General features: G+C 48.3%; 1 protein-coding gene and 1 long non-coding RNA gene across 6 annotated transcripts in view; one reads left to right on the top strand and one right to left on the bottom strand.

The window, feature by feature from the left end:
* Positions 1 to 20,556, bottom strand: part of AFAP1L1 (actin filament associated protein 1 like 1) — a 69,574-nt gene that overhangs the window by 4,687 nt on the left and 44,331 nt on the right. For both annotated transcript variants that reach the window (XM_066344419.1, XM_066344420.1), the window contains exons 9-17: positions 19,832 to 19,924; positions 18,258 to 18,351; positions 17,863 to 18,021; positions 16,553 to 16,764; positions 14,098 to 14,243; positions 13,020 to 13,092; positions 10,433 to 10,544; positions 3,693 to 3,857; positions 2,007 to 2,185 (exon numbers count right to left, since the gene is read on the bottom strand). In XM_066344419.1, coding sequence (XP_066200516.1) covers positions 2,007 to 2,185; positions 3,693 to 3,857; positions 10,433 to 10,544; positions 13,020 to 13,092; positions 14,098 to 14,243; positions 16,553 to 16,764; positions 17,863 to 18,021; positions 18,258 to 18,351; positions 19,832 to 19,924 — 1,233 coding nt within the window. The remainder of the gene's footprint in view (positions 1 to 2,006; positions 2,186 to 3,692; positions 3,858 to 10,432; positions 10,545 to 13,019; positions 13,093 to 14,097; positions 14,244 to 16,552; positions 16,765 to 17,862; positions 18,022 to 18,257; positions 18,352 to 19,831; positions 19,925 to 20,556) is intronic.
* The window catches only part of LOC136377523 (uncharacterized), a 42,544-nt gene that overhangs the window by 8,587 nt on the left and 13,401 nt on the right, over positions 1 to 20,556 (top strand). For 2 of the 4 annotated variants that reach the window (XR_010746316.1, XR_010746315.1), the window contains exon 2: positions 10,426 to 10,603. This is a non-coding gene — a long non-coding RNA (uncharacterized lncRNA). Of the gene's footprint in view, positions 1 to 10,425; positions 10,614 to 11,470; positions 13,014 to 20,556 lie in introns of those variants that run through there. The other 2 variants (XR_010746314.1, XR_010746317.1) reach the window with 2 other exon arrangements.

Below are 20,556 nucleotides of genomic sequence, written 5' to 3'. Positions count from 1 at the left end.
CCACTGTCCTTCCTATCTCTTCCCCTCTCTCCTGTTTTCCTTCTTGTTTTCTGTGTTGCCCTCACCCCTTAAAATTCCCAGATGATTGATTAGTACCTTACTGAATGTAGTTCCTTAAATGGGACACATTAAAGCTTAGCCTCCAGGGAATTTAGAGAAGACTTTTCTTTATGTCCAAAGGCCATGGAAAGATCAAAAGTGGGGAGGGGTCTTCTAGAATGTGAACGTCAGGGCATACCGTGGGAGGAAGCAGCTCGGACTTACGAACCACTTCCAGCTTGTCCCCCAGCTCTCTGTGATTCTGTGAAGTTGTTTGGGCCCTGGCCTTTAAGCTCTTCACTTTTAAATAAGGTTAGAAATGCCCCATGGAGAGGAAGTATAGGGTGGAAGTATACTTCCCTGTTATATAAGTTGTGGTCTGACCAGGCAGCTGTGACCTTGGACAACAATAAGATTAAAGTTCTCAGTGACAGGGCACACTTATCAGACAAATTACTTCATTTCTCTGAGTCTTAATTTCCTTGTTTGAAAGCAAGTACGACATGTATTCATGTGACAAATACTTATTGCACTCCTACTATTTTTCAGACTATGTGAAAGGCCAGAGTTATAATGATAAAAAACAACCATATTTAGTCCAATTCTTTTTTGGATTTTGAGAGTACATTTATCAGATCTGGGGACAGTGAAACAAGAAAGGGCTTAGGATAGAAGCAACAGAAGAGTCTGGGTGGGGCTGCCTTGGCTCCCTGAGAAGTCAGAGGAAAGGGGGCCTTGGAGACAGGCTCAGGGTTAGCCCAGGACAAGCTGCCGCTGCCCACGGCTCCCCTGGCTGCAAGTCTCGTGGGATGCTTAGGGTTTAGGAGATGCACAACTGGGAAAGAAGAAAGGCATGGGTGTGCTCTGGGAGGGAGAACACGCCAGTCCAATTCTCAATAAAAATACCATCTAGTTGAAGAGCTAGATATTAGACAAGTAAGGATAGAAATACATACATACACGCATGTATATGTATGTATGTGAATATATGTATACATGTATATATGGATGCACACACACAAACTGTGGTTAAGTGCTATGAGGAAGAATAGAAGAAGATGGGACAGGACTGTTAGTGATTTAGACCAGTGGTTCTGAAATGGGGGGCAATCTGGCCTTCCCAAGGATGTTTGGCAATATTTGGAGACTTTTGGTTGTCATAACTGGGGGCGTGGCTACTGGCGTCTAGTGTATAGAGGCTAGGGATGCTGCTAAACACCCTACAGTGCACCCTACTGTCCCTATAAAAAGAATTCCTAAATGTCAGTAGGGCTGCAGTTGAGAAATTCTGATATAAACTTAGTCAAGTCCTCCCTGAGGAAGTCTCGCTCAAGGTGAGGGTCTGTGCCTTGCAGGGTTGCTGGGGAAGTTAGAAATAATGGATACAAACCCTGAGGACAGGGCCTGGTACACTGGGGGTCCCAGGAGAGGGCACGAGCGAGGCGGCTAGGCAGGGCCCTGGCGTCAGACTTCTCGGGTTTGGGGTCCTGTCTCCCACTCAGCTGAGTGACCTCGAACAAGTCCTTCAACATCTCTGAACCTCAGTTTCCTTGTCTGCCAAACGGGGTGAATACATATAGTACTACCTCGTAGGACTGCTGTGAAGACTATATGAGGTAGTACAGGTTCAGGCGCTGTACTGGCCTGTGGTAATTTATCAACACAAGTTTGTTATTCTTATTCAGCACATGGTGGTTATTATCATCAGTAACCTTAAGGTCACTTCCAAGACCCTACATATTCAGGATGCAAAGTCAAATGGCAGTGTGTCAGTGGTGAGGACACAGGCCAGAGCACTTGCTGCAAGAGTCTCTTTCCTAGCTGTGCCACCACTGGTGTGTCCCTTAGGGCTTGTTTTGTTATTTGTAAATGAGCATAACTCCTCATTCCCAAAGAATGGTCAAGATTTATAGCATGTGAGGGCATTAGAGGGCTGCTGCCCCTGGTGCTGCATGAAGTAGCCTCACCTCACTCTTGTTCTTGCTGCTCACGGAGAGTCCCAGGGCCGGGCCCCCAGCCAGAGACTGCTGTAAGCGCTCCTTCACGGCCACCAGCCTCAGTTCCAGGTCGATCCGGTGCTCCTCCTTTGCCCGGCACTCACCTTCCAGGGTGGCCATGGACTCCTCCAGAGCCTTTAACTTTGCTCCTGTGTCCAGAGACATGGGTGAGAATGAGCTGAGCCTGGCCTGAAGCGTCGAGCAGGCTGGCAGGTTCTCAGGCCCTAGTCTGCCCTCCTGGAAGGGCTTTTCCTGTCCTCAGCCCTGGTTAAGATATGGACTTCGGGACTGGGGTTCCAGCTCCATGCTGGGTAGTGTGGGTTTTACCCTCCCAGTACCCACTTCCCCATCTTCTGGATACAGAACCCTGAATTTCCACTGGGAAACCACCTCTCCCCTCTCATTCTTTATAACTGGGATAGAGCTGACTTCACTCTTAGTTCAAGGGGTTGGCACATAACTTAGTCCTGGCCCATAATCATATCTCATTTTCTGGTCACCATGATTGGCTTAGGGATCTAAGTTGGTCAGAGTGAATCCTGAAGTGTTTGTGGGGGCCATTAGGAAGAGACATGTACTCTCTGCTGGTGTGGCTGGGAGGATTAGGTGAGGGCTGGAGCTGCACAGCCATTTGTCACCATGAGAAGAAAAGAACGACACCAATGTAGAGGAAGGCAGAAGCAAGAGTAAGAGAAATATGCTTCCTGGTAAAATCACTTAAGTCCCTGGATCTTGCTATTCCTGATTATTCAGTTCTTATAACCAAGAGTAATAATATAGGGCTGTACATTGACCAGGGGTTCCTACTAGGACTTTGCTGCTTATTCAGTTTAACCTAGCAAGTCTTTTTAGAACCTTCTTCATGCCAAGAGCTATGCTGGGCCTTACTAGGTTTAAAAATTAGTCCCATTGTTTTCCCTGAGGGGGCTGCACTGGCGGGTTTTCTAGTAATGGTGGGTTCCTTTCACACCTTCAGTTGTTCATTCAGTAAATACTGATATTGCGTGCTTGCCATGTACCAGGCACTGTCCATATCCCCAGTACCTGGACCAATGGGAAAAGCCACACCTACTGAAACTGTGCTGAATGATAGCTATAGAGAGAATTAAAAAGAAACAGCAGAAAATGGGACTCAGAGGAGCCCAGAGCCAGCAGGGCCTATGGAGGTCACGGCCCTGGATTTCAGAAGAAGATCCTAGCAAAGTGTCACTGTCTGTAATTCCCAGCCACTGGACCAGTGCCTCACACAGTCAGGTGCTCAGCACCTATCTGTGAATGAAGAGTTAATGTGAGATTCAAAATGATCTTTTATTTCTTTCATTCTAAGGCACATTCTGTCTTTCATATTTTAGCATTTCTAAAATCACACTGCACCTTAACCACATTAAGTGTACACATTTTTGTGATGCTTTTTCATCCCTTTACCCCCAAAGCAGTTATTAAATAGATGTACTTCTGTTAGTCAGGAGGGACGACGATGACGACTATGACAATGTGATGGTGGTGACGAGGAGGACGAGGAGGAGGAGGAGGAGGAGGAGGAGGAGGAAGGGAAGGAGCTCACCTGTCCTGGGTTAGGGACTCGGTGATCTGTGCTAGGGGAAGTGTCAAGGATGAGCCCCCCAGGAGTGCTCAGGACCGCACCCACGTAGGTACCTGGGCTGTTCCGAATGGCTTCCCTCAGCTCCCTCTTTTGCTGCCGCAGTGCCATCAGCTCTGTCCGGATCGTCTCCTTCTCCTTCTCCAGCTTCTCTTTCTCCACCAGGTACCTCCGGGCATCCTCCTCAGCTCGGTTCTTACCGTACTTGTATTGATTGGCGCCTGCAGAGATGGGAAGCAGGAAAAGGTCCTCAGTTCTGACCTCTGATCAGGGGACTTGGGTGGTATGAGCTTTAATCTCCGCCTCAACTTCTCCATCTACAAAATGGGAATAGTTAGGTCTATACCCCTAGTTATATTTAGCATGGCTCTTCTAAGGAAACAAGGAGCAAAGGGGAGGTGGTAGAGCGCAGCGATGAGGAGGAAGGGCTTTGGAACCAGACAGACCAAGGTTTGGGTCCCCTTTTGCCATTTACTGGCTGTGTGACATCAGGCCAAAGTGAATGGTGGCGTTTTGTGTCTTCCCCCATTGGTTTCCTTATTTATAAATGTGGATATTGATCAAATTGCCTCTTAGCATTGTGGTAGGTTTTAAATGAGATAATTCATGAAAAGTACTTAGTGTAGTACCTGGCAAATAGTAAGTGCTCAGTAAAGGTTAGATAATAATAATAATGTAAAGCAAATTTTGTGATGTATAACACACTTTAGTTTTAAAGGGAATGTTTTATACTCAACTCTCAGGTATACATAAGACAAGGAGGTAGATAGATATAACTCAGATCTGTAGAGAATTGTGACCTTGAGCTAAGTCAAGCATTGCCCATTTAGTTACTGGGAAGAATGATTGGGGGGGGGGTTAGAGAGAGCTCTAGCAGTCTATTGTGGGCTCTACACCATGATGATGAACAAAAACAACAAATAATTATAGCAAAATTTTGTCAAGTATTTATTGTATCCTTGGCCATTTATATGCATTTCCACTTAATTTTTATAAAAACTCACTATTGGCCCTGGCCGGTTGGCTCAGCGGTAGAGCGTTGGCCTAGCGTGCGGAGGACCCGGGTTCGATTCCCGGCCAGGGCACACAGGAGAAGCGCCCATTTGCTTCTCCACCCCTCCGCCGCGCCTTCCTCTCTGTCTCTCTCTTCCCCTCACGCAGCCAAGGCTCCATTGGAGCAAGGATGGCCCGGGCGCTGGGGATGGCTCTGTGGCCACTGCCTCAGGCGCTAGAGTGGCTCTGGTCGCAACATGGCGACGCCCAGGATGGGCAGAGCATCGCCCCCTGGTGGGCAGAGCGGTCGCCCCCTGGTGGGCGTGCCGGTGGATCCCGGTCGGGCGCATGCGGGAGTCTGTCTGACTGTCTCTCCCTGTTTCCAGCTTCAGAAAAATACAAAAAAAAAAAAAAAAAAAAAAATTAAAAACTCACTATTACCAGCCTATTTTGTTGTTGAGGAAACAGGCACGGAGGGGTTAGCTCTTACTGCTAATGATGACAGAACTTAGGTTTGAACCTATGTCCTCCTAACTCCGGGGTCCATGCCACGCCATACGGCTCTGGCTGGGGCAAGGCCATAGTCCAGTCTCTAAGGCAGGGGTCCCCAAACTTTTTACACAGGGGGCCAGTTCACTGTCCCTCAGACCGTTGGAGGGCCGGACTATAAAAAAAACTATGAACAAATCCCTATGCACACTGCACATATCTTATTTTAAAGTAAAAAAACAAAACGGGAACAAATACAATATTTAAAATAAAGAACAAGTAAATTTAAATCAACAAACTGACCAGTATTTCAGTGGGAACTATGGGCCTGCTTTTGGATAATGGGATGGTCAATGTGCTCCTCTCACTGACCACCAATGAAAGAGGTGCCCCTTCCGGAAGTGCGGTGGGGGCTGGATAAATGGCCTCAGGGGGCCGCATGCGGCCCGCGGGCTGTAGTTTGGGGACCCCTGCTCTAAGGGGAAGTTTGGTTTGTTGCGATTTGTTGCTAAAGACAGACACACAGTCTTTTGTAAGTGGGTGGGGTGTGGAGTGATCCACAGGATTTTCTGATAATTGTGTGGGTCTTGTCTCTCCAGTTCTTGTAGAGATTGCAGCAGTTACTCAGTGACCTATGCAAAAATCAGCGTCTGCCACAATTGCCTTGCAGCTCAAGCCTGATCATAACTAAAGCACAGAGGGCAGAGAACAAGGTACGTGTTCCTACAACTTCCCAGATGTACAATGGCGTATCAGGGGAGTTGGCTCCCAGACTTTTGAATTTTAGAGACTGGTAAAGTAAAAAAAAAAAAAGGGTAGACCAACAAACAGGGTTCAACATATTAGATAAGACCCTTAAAAACCAACTACTGTCAATTATTCCCAAAATTTTATAAATATAAATGATATTTTAACATTCCCAGAGTTTGGAAGGACACAAATGCAGAGAATAAAGTAGGCATTGACATTGAATAGATTTAGCTTCATGAAGAACTTCAGGCACAGTGCTTATTTTTATCATTTCAGTGCACCTTCCTTACAGACTGACTGAACCAGCGAGTGGGACTCACTTTAGGGAACCACTGCCCGGGTTTGCCTTAATATGTTAGCACCTCAGAGAGCGTCTTATCTCATACCCTAATGCGAAATACCTTCACTACTCAAATGGTGGTGAAGAAGCGAACTAGATTTTTTTTAAACGGTAAAGTTTGTTTAGAACAGGGTCCCCAAACTTTTTTCACAGGGGGCCAGTTCACTGTCCCTCAGAGGGCCAGACTATAAAAAAAACTATGAACAAATCCCTATGCACACTGCACATATTTTATTTTAAAGTAAAAAAACAAAACGGGAACAAATACTATATTTAAAATAAAGAACAAGTAAATTTAAATAAACAAACTGACCAGTATTTCAATGGGAACTATGCTCCTCTCACTGACCACCAATGAAAGAGGTGCCCCTTCCAGAAGTCCGGTGGGGGCCGGATAAATGGCCTCAGGGGGCTGCATGCGGCCCGCGGGCCATAGTTTGGGGACCCCTGGTTTAGAAGGTCCCTTGGAGCTTGAGAGAAAGGGGGAGAGATGTGCATGCCTTGAGGGATGAAGGAAGGGGCAGAGGCACTGTGTGCTCTGGAAGAGAGCACGCCACTGGATTGTTGTAAGGAGCTGTAATTCTGTGGGCCTCACAGGATGAGTGATCAAGTATTTGCTTCAGAACTGTCCAAGTACCTTCCAGGAAAATCCTAGCTTCCATAGTGGAGGGGAAAACAGGAGTGTTTAGCACCTCCTCGCCTAGGTCACTAATGTAACCAATGCACTAAGGCAGCATATATCAGTACTTCATCCCTTTGTAACTGAGTAACATTCCAGGTGATCTTCAGAGGGAAGCCTCTGCTATTTCTGATGTCAGCTGTTCATCTTACTGGGGAGCCTTGTAAGTCAGTGGTCCCCAACCTTTTTTGGGCCACGGACCGGTTTAATGTCAGAAAATATTTTCACGGACCGGCCTTTAGGGTGGAATGGATAAATGTATCACGTGACCGAGACAAGCGTCAAGAGTGAGTCTTAGACGGATGTAACAAAGGGAATCTGGTCATTTTTAAAAAATAAAACATCATTCAGACTTAATTATAAATAAAACGGAAATAATGTAAGTTATTTATTCTTTCTCTGCGGACCGGTACCAAATGGCCCATGGACCGGTACCGATCCGCGGCCTGGGGGTTGGGGACCACTGTTGTAAGAGACAGACGGATTTTCTCTGCTGCTTTCAACGTTTCTTCCTTGACCTTGGCTTTAGCATTTTGACCATAATGTGTCTTTTGTGGATCTCTTTGTTTCTGTTCTACTTGAGCTTCACTGATATCCTGGTATGTAAGTAATGTTTGTCAACACATTTGACAAGTACGCAGCCATTATTTCTTCTAACACTTTTTTTTTGCACTTCCTGTCTCCTTTCTTTCTGGTACTTCCTTTATGCACATGTTAGTGCACTAACAGTGCCCGACATTTCTCTGAGGCTCTGTTCATTTTCCTTTGTCTCCCCCCGCCCCCCCCCCCCCATAGGTCACACTTTCATGTTTCTTTGTATGTTTCATATGTTTTGTTTGAAAATTACGGTTGTTTGTTCAGTGACATAGCTGGCTTGTTCGGTGAAGTCCGCGTCCCCTGTAGTGCGAAGCCTCTGAGGTTGCCGCTCAGAGCGTGCATCCTTGGTCATGTGTACAGTCACCCCGTAAGGAAGGGGACTTGACAGAGCTCTGTTCTCTTCCTGATCTCTCTGTTGCGCTATCTGCCTGTTGGTAGCAAATGAGCTGCTAGGCCCCTCTAACTGTCAGTAGATTGCTCTGTTGTTGTTGACAATTCCCTGGGGTATCAATTACTCCATGGTCGGATCTAATTAAATTATGCCCCTTTGCAGGGTAGTTTTTGAGAGCAGTCTTTTGAGGTCAGTCTTGTTTTGACCCTAGGAGGGCTTTTTTTTTTTTTTTTTTTAATTAAATAATTTTTTTTTTTAAATTTTGAGAGTATATTTATTAAAGGTGGGACGGTGAGACAAGGGCCTAGGATAGAAGCAGCAACGGGAGAGCCTGGGTGGGGCTGGTCTGGCTCCCTGGGAAGTCAGAGACAAGGGGCCTCGGAGGAGGTTCAGGGGCTTCGCCCTGATGAGCTGCCGCTGCCCACGGCTCCCCTGGTTGCAAGTGTCGTGGGGAGCCTTGGATTTCAGGAGAAAGAAAATTCAGTGGAAAAGGAGATTTGAGTGGGCATGCCCCCTGGACGGCTCTTCTTAGCACTCTTTCCCTGGTTCTCTCTGACTGGCTGATTCGTTCTTGTTCTCATGGGGCCACTCTCACTGTCTTGCTGAAATTTAGTGCGTGTCCTAGAATAAGCCTTTCTTTGCTGTATGCCCTGGACATGTTTGTGTTAGTAATGTGCGCCAGTGCTGCTAGTTCTGCCGGGGAGTGGGGTGTGGAGCTTCTCACACTTCCATGTTTCTCAACCGTGCACTGGGCCCCCGGGATTTTTTCTTTCTGCTATTCATGTCTGTTTGCACCTCCTCCCACACTAGACAGGGCTGACCTGTGTAACCGTTCGGATATGGCAGAAATGACAGAGTGTGACTGACTTCCACAGCTAGATTATAGAAACATTGCAGCTTCTTCTGTGTGACTTCCTCCTGGGTCACTAGCTCTGGGGGAAGCTAGCTGTCTCGTTGTGAGGACAAGCAGCTTAATAGAGTGGTCCCCGAGGCAAGGAACTGAGGTCTCCTTCCAACAACCAGCACATACTTGTCAGGCATGCGAGGGAGCCCCCTTGGGAGCAGGCCCTCTACTGCCAAGCCTCCAGATGACATCAGATGACTGGCTCATATCTTGATGGCTACCTCAGTAGAGACCCCAAGCCAGAACTACCTAACTGAGCTGCTCCAGGATGGCTGACCCACAGAAACTGAGACATAATACAGGCTAATTTGTTGAGCCATTAAATTTTGGGTAATTTGTTATGTAGCAATAGTAATTACTGCATGATCTTGGGCAAAACCCTTCTCTTTTATGTTCTTCAGTTTCTTCATCTGAAAAACGTGGTTGGACCAGATCTGTGGTTTACAGCTGTCCTGCAAGGAGCCCTGTGATTTCTCAGGACGGCCAACAGGCTACCGTGTGGGGCAAAGGGTAGGCCCAGTGGGCCTCCCAGTGCAACCAGAGCAGCTGCGCTTTTGAGTCTCACATAACTGGGCTCAGAATAAGATTAGATTTGAGGGAGTCTTTTGTTGTTAGGTTGTTTAAAAATGTACTTTGCGATTTCTTTAAATCTTACAGGCTTTTTTCAGTTTAGTCTTCCATTTTAAAATGGGCATTCCATAAGGCCCTATATTTCCAGTGCCCTTGAGAGTAAGTAGCATGTCAGGAATGTTACACAATAACCCCCTGGAACACTCAGATCCAGAAATGGAATACAGGTCTCCCACCCCTAGAAAAGATTATCCATGCTAATAGAAGTGGCGCTATAATAAAGAACGGTATTTTTAAAAAGAAATCTTCAAAAAGCAAAGAATAGAATTTGACTTCAAAAAGCAGGAGGAAGAAATATAAAGCAACCAAATGAAAGACTCTTGGAATGTGTTGTCCTACAGGAAGTTGGCTTGCTCATAAAGCTAAATCACGTAAGAGCAGAGATTAGCATTGGAAGTCAGAACTGACCATAGAGTTGTCTGGTACACTTAGTCACTGCTGTGCAGTATGGCAGGCAGCCAGGCAACTACCTGAGCCCCGATGGGGTGCCAGGCAGAGCTCAGGGTGGGACACGGGAGGTGAGCCATACCTTTAGTGGCGGCTGCCTCAGGGGTATTTGGAGGAGTTCAGTTCTCCACTTATTACCCCAGATCAGAAATTATAAATTGTTAGCCTCTGTAATAGACACAGTTGAGGATGAACCTTATAAGTATGAAAATATGTGTGTACGTATGTCTATTTGGCTTTATTTGATGTTAACATTTATAAACATTCGTTGCTAATGTTAAAAGATAAGCAGATTTCATAGCAAGTCTAGATTTTGGGTCTCTCTTGGATAAATGGCACTGCTGAGCACTCTTTCCTACAGCCTCCACCCCTTCCTGATGTTTCTCCTCCAGGGCCACGTGCTAGCTGCCTTAGTCTCTGCTGGCCACGGTCTTTTCCTTACGGCAGAGTATTTCTGACACCTCGCTTCACTCATTCATGTACTGGCCTGATCGCTGGAGGAGTATGATTTGAGACTCTCCACTCCTCCACTCATGGTCTGTTTCCCTCCCTCCTTTCCTCCCACACAGAACTCACTGGAGGCATGGCGTTTGACTTTGACCTGCGGATCCACTCTGTGTGACTTCTCGCTGCAGGAGGAGGCGTGGCGCTTCACCTGGGCCCCCGCGGGGCGGTCCGGCTCCTCGTCCTGGGCGGGAGGTGGAGGAAGAAGATGAAGTGCCGGTAGGCTCAGCGTCCGCACCACAGGTGCATTCTGGTCCGTGCTCGGTGGGTGGAGGCTGCGGGACCTGAGATCTTGGCCTTACATTTTTAAACGTGTGCAACACTCAACAGTTTCTAAACCACTTTCAGTGATACCCAGTGATAGCAGTATATCATTGGATCCTCATACCATTCGGTTATGGCGGGGGAGGCAGCCGTAGATCCCCCTAAATAGGAGTATCTGCTGAGAGGAAAATGAAAAAGTCTGCAAAGATTATGGGTGACCATATTTGATTTATCACAGATATTTGCCCTCACCTCATTTCAAAGTATCCCTAAAATTTTCTGAAATATTGGGGGGAAAAAAAAGACATGGATGAGATCAGCCAATGGTAAAAATTACATAACTAGACTGACTATACATTTGTGCATGAAGAGCTGTATTAAGAACACTCAAAATACTGTCAAGGCCCAGGAACCTGAGCAGGATATGATGATAATGTAATATAATAATGATGTTAGTAACAGCAGTGTGAGTTACTGTTCTGTGTAAGACCTTCCTGTCCGGGCTCTGTGCTAGGTTTTTCATGAAACGATTTCATTTAGTTCTTGCAGTAGACACTCAGGTAGGTTTTTATCATATCCATTTGAAGCCCCAGAAGTGAAGGCCAGAGAAGTGAAGCCCAAGGTAACTTGGACTGAGCCCGAGTCCAAAGTTTGCGCCCTTAAGTGCTAAGCTGTCTTGATACTGAACTCTGCAACTGAGAACGATCTCAAGCCGAGTCCACTGGCCCTTCTGGGCCTGAAGAAAGACCATGGAAAAGGAGTTCTGAGGTGTGAGCTCGGAGAATCACGAGTATCATCTAGCTCTCTCCAAGTCAGGGGTCCTGACATGTCTGCTCTCCTCTGCAGCTTGATTCTGTCCCCCTCTCTCCCCTACCTGTGAGGTCTGACCCATCTGGGCTGATCAGAATGAAGCTTTCTGGCTCTCCTGTGAGGGAAGGCATGGAACAAGCTGCCAGGAGCAGTCTGGGGTGTGTGATGGCTACAGAGACCTCCCTGTGAATTAATGAGCTGCCATCTCCTTGGTATAGTGAGCAAGACAGGGAGACTTTGTCCTGGGAGCCGAAGACCAGATTGTGGATGCCACCAGGTGAAGGCCTATAGGTGTGGCTACCCAGTTATCACCTCCTCCTCCAGATACCACTGAAGCAGCAGCTTTAGTTCACAGTGTTAGACGGGTGGCGAGCCCAACACCTTGTTCAGACTGGAGAGGTACTTTCTGATGTCCAGAGCCCTTCCTCTTCTTGATCTGGGAGCTTTTCACTGGACCACCCAGCCTCCTGTGCCAGGGAGTCCTCATCCTGAGCCATGATCTGTGATAATAAGTAGGCTTCTCAAAAAAACCCCATTCATATTCTAACAGTTATAGGGGGGGACAAATTCATTTAATCAGCTGCTGGTTAAATGAAAACAATCTCTCTGAGGCAAAGGAAAAAAGGAATACAGTTATGCTACATAATGATATTTTTATCAGGACATATACAACAGTGGTCCCATGAGATTATAATGGAGCTAGAAACTTCCTCTTGTCTATTGACATTGAAGCCATCTTAACATTGTGGTACAACACACTGCTCACGTGTCTGAGGTGAAGCTGGTCCAAACAAACCTACCGCGCTGCAGGTCTTATAAAACAGTGGTCCTCAACCCCCGGGCTGCGACCGGTACTGGTCCGTGGGCCATTTGGTACCGGTCCGCAGAGAAAGAATAAATAACTTACATTATTTCCGTTTTATTTATATTTAAGTCTGAACGATGTTTTATTTTTAAAAAATGACCAGATTCCCTCTGTTACATCCGTCTAAGACTCAGTCTTGACGCTTGTCTCGGTCACGTGATACATTTATCCGTTCCACCCTAAAGGCCAGTCCATGAAAATATTTTCTGACATTAAACCGGTCCGTGGCCCAAAAAAGGTTGGGGACCACTGTTATAAAAGGATAGCTCGTGCAATCGTGTGCAGCACATATTTGACAACAACAAATGACTATGTTACAGCTTTACATATCTAACTATACTTTTAATTGTTATTTTTGAGTATACTCTTCCTACTTATAAAAGAAGTGTGCTGTAACAGTAGATACCGTGTGAGACCTGCAGCCTCCTATCTGGTGTCTGCTGGGCTCTTGCTTGCATCATTTTCTCTTGTGCTTCGTTTAATTTCGTTTTGTTTTGTACAGTAACATGCTACACAGGCTTGCAGCCCTAGCCCAGGTGTGCAGCAGCTTTACCAGTGAGGTTTGTGCGCGTGCACACTATGATGTTGGCCCAAGGTCGAAATCACCTAATGATGCATCTGTCAGCCATGAAGCGGCACATGACTGTAGTGAGGGAAAGAGAGAGGGAGAGCTAGGAAGTGGCCTTTGCCATGTTCCTGGGCAGCCCCAACGGATCGTACCTGCATCTTTTCATAAGGGACATCATCATAGACACGGGGCTCAGGCCACTGATCCTGGCAGGATCTTGCGTATCTAAAAAATACAAGGTGTGAAAAAAAAAAAAAGAAAATATAAGGTGTGATGACAATGGCACTTTGCAGCCTACAGTGCTTTCCTGTCCACTTGCTCATGTGATGCTGGCGGCAGCTCAGGAGGGATATCGGAAGGGTAGTAATAGCAACTGTTCCAGGCAGCCCTGGCCGCTGCTGTGTTGCGGGCTTTGTAGGCAGGGACCTGGTGGTTGTCACCACCACGCGGGAAAAGAGGTAATGCCTCACCTCCATTATATAAGTGCGAACACAGAGGACCCAAGCTGGCAGCAGCCAGCCAAGCTGTCGGTTGTGATAGAGCTGTGACTGGGACCTAGCTCCTTCTAGCACCACACTCCACACACCAGCCCGTGCCTGCCGGCCTGGTGCCCGAGGGAGTGAGGGCCTGAGGCTCCGCGGCAGGAGAGCGGCACCCGTGCCTCTACAGCAGGGGTCGGGAACCTATGGCTCGTGAGCCAGATGTGGCTCTTTTGATGGCTGCATCTGGCTCACAGACAAATCTTTAATAAAAAAATAATAACGTTAAAATATAAAACATTCTCATGTATTACAATCCATTCATTTCCTACCGCTCATGTTCATGGTTGTGGGTGGCTGGAGCCAATTACAGCTGTCCTCCGGGGCAACACCAAATTTTTATTGGATGATGCATAATGTACACGGGTCATTGTATGGCTCTCATGGAATTACATTTTAAAATATGTGGCGTTCATGGCTCTCTCAGCCTAAAAGGTTCCCGACCCCTGCTCTACAGAAAGGGCTTCTCCACTTTTGCTCATTCCATCCTCAGCTGCCCCCGACCCTGCGCTACCTCCTTTAGCCAGCTCCCTCTTTCCTGCTAGAAGAGGAACACACCCACTCTGACTCCCCACGGGAGCAGAGTCCTGCTCAGCCTCCCTCCCAGAGCCCAGGGCTGGATCAGAGCCCCTGCGAGGGAGCCCAGATGGGCAGCCTGGGGCCGCGGTGGCTAGAGCAGGCCATCTCTTACAGGAAGGAGTTGCGCCCTGCACTGACGATGCTGGTCAAGGTCTCCACGTCCACGTAGTCGTAGTGCAGCGCCTCGGGGGTGACCCTGGAGCCCATCTCCACCAGCAGCAGCCCCAGCCAGCGGCCCATGTCCTCCGAGCAGCTTGCCTGAGGGAGAGGAGGCACAAGCTGAGCTCACGCTGGTGCTGTCAGGGCCTCCGGCCACCTGCTCCCTTCAGCCAAGCCTACATTTATATAGTACCTGTGTGTGCCCAGTACTTAGGGATCCAAGAGGAACAAGATTGGAACACACGCCCAGAAATCCAAGTGGTTCCCGCCTTCCCTCTGCTCAGGTCTCTGCTCACTGTCCTCAGAGCCTTCCTGACCATTTAGGTGTGAAAACAACATTTGGGGTTCCCTGAATACTCTGAAAAAATACTTACTTTTTAAAAATTATTCACTTATTTCTTCATTTTAGAGAGGAGAGAGAGAGACAGAAAGGGAGAGAAAGGGGGGAAGAGCAGGAAGCATAAACTCCCATATGTGCCTTGACCGGGTAAGCCCGGGGGTTCAAACCAGCGACTCAGCATTCCAGGTCGACGCTTTATCTACTGCGCCACCACAGGTCAAAGTACTTACTTTTTATTAGAGGACACTATTTCTCACACAGCCCGATCACATTATTTTTTGTATTATAATTGCCAGTTGTTTACAGGGAGACCTCCAAGAAATTGGTGGTCAACTAAGTGCTCACTTATGTTCGTTCTCATTTAAAGAGTATTGTTATAAAATCAACTTAGTCCACAAATGTTAATCTGGAATAAACACAGTACACTTTTTGCCAGAGAGCTTTATGTATAATTTAAGAGAAATAAGAGACTCATCTCAAACTATCAGAAATAAGTGAGTTGCTGAGGTGTAATTCTTGAAATTTAAGAACCGAGAGAGGTAGTGGGTGCTGAGCAAAGAAAACAAGACCAGGAAGCTGGGTTTTAGCTCTAGGGTGTGACCAACAGGCCACTGACCCTTTGTGTACTTGGCAGCCCTGGCCTCAGTAATGTGAGGGGGTGGTTATTTACATTTTCCTCCAGTGATAACATTTAGGAATCCAAACAGGCAGAAGATTGACATGTAGAACCGTGGTCCCCAACCCCCGGGCCGCAGACCGGTACCGGTCCGCAGAGAAAGAATAAATAACTTACATTATTTCCGTTTTATTTATATTTAAGTCTGAATGATGTTTTATTTTTAAAAAATGACCAGATTCCCTCTGTTACATCCGTCTAAGACTCACTCTTGACGCTTGTCTCGGTCACGTGATACATTTATCTGTCCCACCCTAAAGGCCGGTCCGTGAAAATATTTTCTGACATTAAACTGGTCCGTGGCCCAAAAAAGGTTGGGGACCACTGGTGTAGAAGAGAGATTGAGCTATTATTCTGCCTGACCCCAGAGAGGAGGGCTGGTGCCATAGGGCGGGGCTGATGAGTGGGTGAAATGAAATCAGTTTCATTCGGCCATTTGTTCAACACATGTTCATTGAGCCCTCAGTCTGGGCTGGAAATCATGCTGGGTTCTGGAAAAACAGAAGTGTGCAGAACAGGCGTGGTCACTGCCTTGTGGAGCTTAACGATTTCAACTCAATACAGAGAAAGTCTTTCTGAAAATTTGAGTAGCTCGACGGGAGGGGCAGGCTACCTTGAAGGACAGTGGACAAACACTGGTGCAAAGGCGTCAGAATCAGCTCTGGGTTAGATCAGACTAGAGATACCTTTTAGACGAGATTTTAAGATAAGGGAGCAACAAGAAACCTTGGTTCTAGGGTGGCCAGAGGTAGCAAATAAAAAGTAGAATGCTGTGTCAAATTAGAATTTCAGATAAACAGCAAAAAATGTTTTAGCCTATAGCCCAGACATGTCCCAAATGTTGCATAGTATATACTTGTATTAAAACATCTGTCATGCCTGACTGGTGATGGCGCAGTGGATTGAGCATTGGCCTGGGATGCCAAAGACCCTGGTTGGAACCTTGAGGTCGCCAGCTAGAGCCCTGGCTTGACGGCTTGAGTGCACGGTTGCCAGCTTGAGCACGGGACTGTCGACATGATCCCCAGGTTGCTGGCTAGAGCCCAGAGGTCACTGGCTCAGTCTGAGCCCCCTGGTCAAGGAACATAGGAGAAGCAATCATTGAACAACTAAAAATGAAGCAACTATAAGTTGTTGCTTCTCATCTCTCTCATTTTCTCTCTCAAAAATAAACAATAAGATTAAAACAAAACATCTGTTGTTTATCTGAAATTCAAATTTAAGTGGGTGTTCTGTATTTTAACTGGCCATCCTTTTGATCACTGGGCAGCAGTCGGATTACCTTCCCTTCTTCCTCAATCCCTTGTATTGTCTGTAGCAAGGCCCCCAAGACCATGGCCAACACCCAGGCCAGTGCCCACCACCAAGGGCCACTGGATTCTCTCCTCTCACCTCCAAGATGGCGACCTCCTGCCGGTTGCGCAGGATCCTGAAGGCAAATGGGTGTCTGGGCCCAAAGCCCGGGGCCACCTCACAGCCGTGGAGGGCGATGGCATTCACGTGGGTCCGGAGGTCCGTGCGGTCCTTGTGGAAATACAGCGTGTTGCGCTTCAGGCGGCACCAGCGCTCCTTCCAGCCGTGGTTCACCAGCACGTTCAGATAGCCTGGGACGGGAGACCAGCGCTGTGACCTCCCGACAGCCCCGCCTGGAGGAGCCCCAGGGCGGGGGATGCACGGGTCCGCGGCCCAGGGACCCAGCGCCTGGATAGCCCTCATGCGCCAGCTAGAAGGAGGCTCTAGATCCGCTCTCTCCTGGCCTGTGATCTCAGGAACGCTCTTCCCTGAGTTTCAGTTTCCTATCTGTGAAATGGGGACTGATCATCACATTTGCCCATCTCCAGACAGCCTGTGGATCATGCCAACCTTGATGAAAAAGGCAGGGACTGCTACATGCTATGAATAAAAGACACGACTCTCCCTCTTGCTTTTCCTCTCCCTAAAATATCAAAATTATTACTGAAGACAGAAAATAGTGGACAGTGCTGACACCTGGTGGCAGCTTGTGGGAATAAAAACATCTAACCAAGGTAAAGAATTAGAAAACGGGGAGGAGGTATAGTCCAATGACCGATAGGAACCTTAGACTTAACTTAATTTTTTACCATAACATGACCTTATCCACTGCTTACAGAATATTTCTATATAGCCATGTGCCCTTAAAATAGTCTTTCAGGGTTAGAATATTATTGTATATCTAAAACATATGATTTTCTATTGAATTCTTGCACGTGGAACACTGCATTTAAATGAAGAGAACACTATGTTTTCCCTGTCAAACCATTTTTAACTCACATTGAATTATTTATAATGAAAAGTACTTAAATATTTTTATCTAAAATATTTCTTTATAAGACTGGGTGGTGACTTGCACCCCTGGCATGTTATGTGTTGGGAAATAAGATACTTTTCTCTTGTCAGAGTGGAGGAAACTGAGACCCAGAGACAGGTAGTGACTGGAATTGAGTTCATGGGGAGCAGGGAAGTATAGGAGTCAGCTGGCTTTTCCTGCTGCTGGATGTCGGGGCCTCGAGGGAGAGAAGTGGGAGGACACGGATTGTTGATGGGGGGTGGGGGTTCGCTGTCCAGGGGCAGGGTCTCTCCCGTCCTGGGGCAAGGTGGGTGAGGTCTGGAGGTCTCCTGGCCTGGCCCCCGGGGCCAGTGCCAACAGGGTCTGAATTCCCCGTGGCATGCCTAGCACGCACCACAGCACGGGACCTCCTCTTCGTTGGAGGATGTCTGTAGGTCGTCAGCCAGCGCCTTCCTCTTGGAGAAGCTGATGATGCGGGTGATCTTGCGGCCCGCAGCCCTGCTCATTGACCCCTTCAGCTCCGCCAGGCTGCTCTTCTTCCCTTTACCTGCCGCTGCAGAGATGGGTCAGGGAGGGGAGGGAGCCCCGAGCCCCAGGTCTGCCCGCCCCGAGCCATCCCAGAGACCCTGTCTGCCTAGACACAGGGCCTGGCCTGCAGCTGCAGATGTGGACGGGGCAGGCTGCCGCACCCAGGTCTGCAGCGTGGTCAGGACCTGCTCTGCCCTGCGTGCCTGTGGCAAGGCCCCACCCAGCTCTGCACCCTCTGCCTGACCCCCTGCAGGCTCCTACCGTGTTCGCAGGTCTCTCGGCGGCCAAGGGTGGAACAGTTGTCGCTCATGCCTAGGCTGTCAGAGTCTGAGGCCTGCTTCTCTTGGGATAACCTCTGTGGCGGGACATAGATAGCCCACATCAAGGTCCCCCTTGTTGATCCAGTCTCCCCCCAGCCCCCGGCCCATGAGGATTAGCTAACAAATATTGGTGGGAAAGAAGGAGAGATGAGAAGCATCACCTCATAGTTGTGGCACCTTAGTCATTCAGTGATTGCTTCTTATATGTGCCTTGACTGGGGGACCCCATGACCCCTTGCTCAGGCCAGTGACCAAGGGATCATGTTGATGATCCCACACTCAAGCCAGCAACCTCAGGGTTTTGAACCTGGGATCTCAGTGTCCCAGGTCAACGCTCTATCCATTGTGCCACCACTGATGAGGCAAAATCTTGACCATTCTTTAAGGTTCAACATAGGTCCATCTTCCCCAACCCTCCTCGCCCCTCCAGCTAGCACGAGCGCCCACCACCCGCACTGCAGCTTCCGGGGACCTCTCTGACCAGCTCCTCCATCTCTCCAAGCCCAGCCGCACTGACCTTTCTGTTCCATACTTCCTCCTGCTTCAGGGCCTGTTCCCTCCGCTTGGAATGCCTTTGCTTCCCCTTCCTCACCAATGTTCACCCTCATCAGACATGTGCTACGTCAGAGCCAAGAGCAGGCCCCTGGCATACACTCTAGGGCGCCTTCCTAGTGCTTACTCAGCGTGGCATTTCTAAAACGGGGCGATGATCTGATTCGTGTTTGACTCCCCTCTGGAAGGCAGCGGTTCAATCTGTTCTGTTAGGATTGCACCCCAGTACCACTCATAGTGCCTGGCGCACTTAACTACTTGCCAAGCTGGGAATGCCCCCCTCGAGAGGTGGGGTGGCACAGTCATCCCCTGTGCCTGCTGTAACTTCCTAGCTCTGTTTCTTATTCACTATATGATTTTAGGTAAATCTTGCTGTGCCTCAGCTTCCCCATTTGAACGTGTAACTCATCAGAGAGTTGTGAAAATTAAATTTGGTAATACATGCAAAGCACTTAGAACAATGCTGGCCCTTCAGTCATATTCTATAATTGCTAGCCTTTGTTATATCATGCCAGTCCCGTGTACGGGGGTCTTAAACCTTCCCCTAGGGCTTGGGGCTGAGTTTTCTCTCCCACGGTGCCTGGCAAAGCATAGATACTAGCACACATTTGCCAGTGGCCTGACCAACTACGAAGTGGGTGCTTCCCTCACATCGCGATGGGGCACACGTCTCGATTGACACGTATTTCTGTCATGGTTCCATTCAAATGTAACCACTCCTGTGCTGGCAGGTCAGTCATTCCCCCCTCTGGCTTGTACCTACCTTGGACACAGGCATTCATTCCTTCACTAGAAATTTATCAAGTGCTCACTCGTGCCAGCTCTGTGCTGAGTACTCACAGCTTGTATCATATACCACTGTGGGTGCCCACTTCGCCACCAGCCCAAAAGTACCCCCATCGAAGAGCCTGTGCTGAGTCCCCACTGCCTGGCCCAGAGGAGACCTGTTGGAGATAGACGTACCTTGTCCAGGTCTAGTCTGCACAGGAGGACTGGGGATCTGGGCGCGTCTGCCCCCTCGGCCCCTGCCATGGACTTGCTCACCTCTCGAATGACCTGTGGAGAGGAGACACAGCTGTGAGCAGGTGGGCAGGGATGCTGTGGAAGCAAGGAAGAATGGAGTCTGTGTGTCAGGGCCATTGAGCAGAGGGGTTGGGACCACTGGATAGAAGAGATGGGTTGACACGGCCTCCTGTCACATGTATGCGGCACATCAGGGTTTAAAGAAGCTTTCTCCTGCGTCTGTCCCTTGAGTTGAAAAGGTACTGGGGGTTGGCCTGACCTGTGGTGGCGCAGTGGATAAAGCGTCGACCTGGAAATGCTGAGGTCGCCGGTTCGAAACCCTGGGCTGCCTGGTCAAGGCACATATGGAGGTTGATGCTTCCAGCTCCTCCCCCCTTCTCTCTCTCTGTCTCTCCTCTCTCTCTCTCTCTCTGTCTCTCCTTCTCCTCTCTAAAAAATGAATAAATAAATTAAAAAAAAAATAATAATAATAAAAAAAAGATACTGGGGTTGGGAACCAAGAGGCCTGCCTTCTAGACCTTGCTCCATTGCTATTAGTTGTGTGGCCTCGAGGAAAGCCACTTGCCTGCTTTGGGCCTGAGTTCCCCCTGTAACATGGGTAATGACTTCACTGGGTTGTCTGAGGACCAGTGAGATGATGGGTGTGAAGGGCCGCGTGGGCCGGC

Source organism: Saccopteryx leptura, chromosome 6 (genome assembly GCF_036850995.1).
Source record: "Saccopteryx leptura isolate mSacLep1 chromosome 6, mSacLep1_pri_phased_curated, whole genome shotgun sequence".
NCBI lineage: Eukaryota > Metazoa > Chordata > Mammalia > Chiroptera > Emballonuridae > Saccopteryx > Saccopteryx leptura.
The sequence above is the reverse complement of the archived record's forward strand: the minus strand, read 5'-3'. Positions and strand labels throughout refer to the sequence as shown.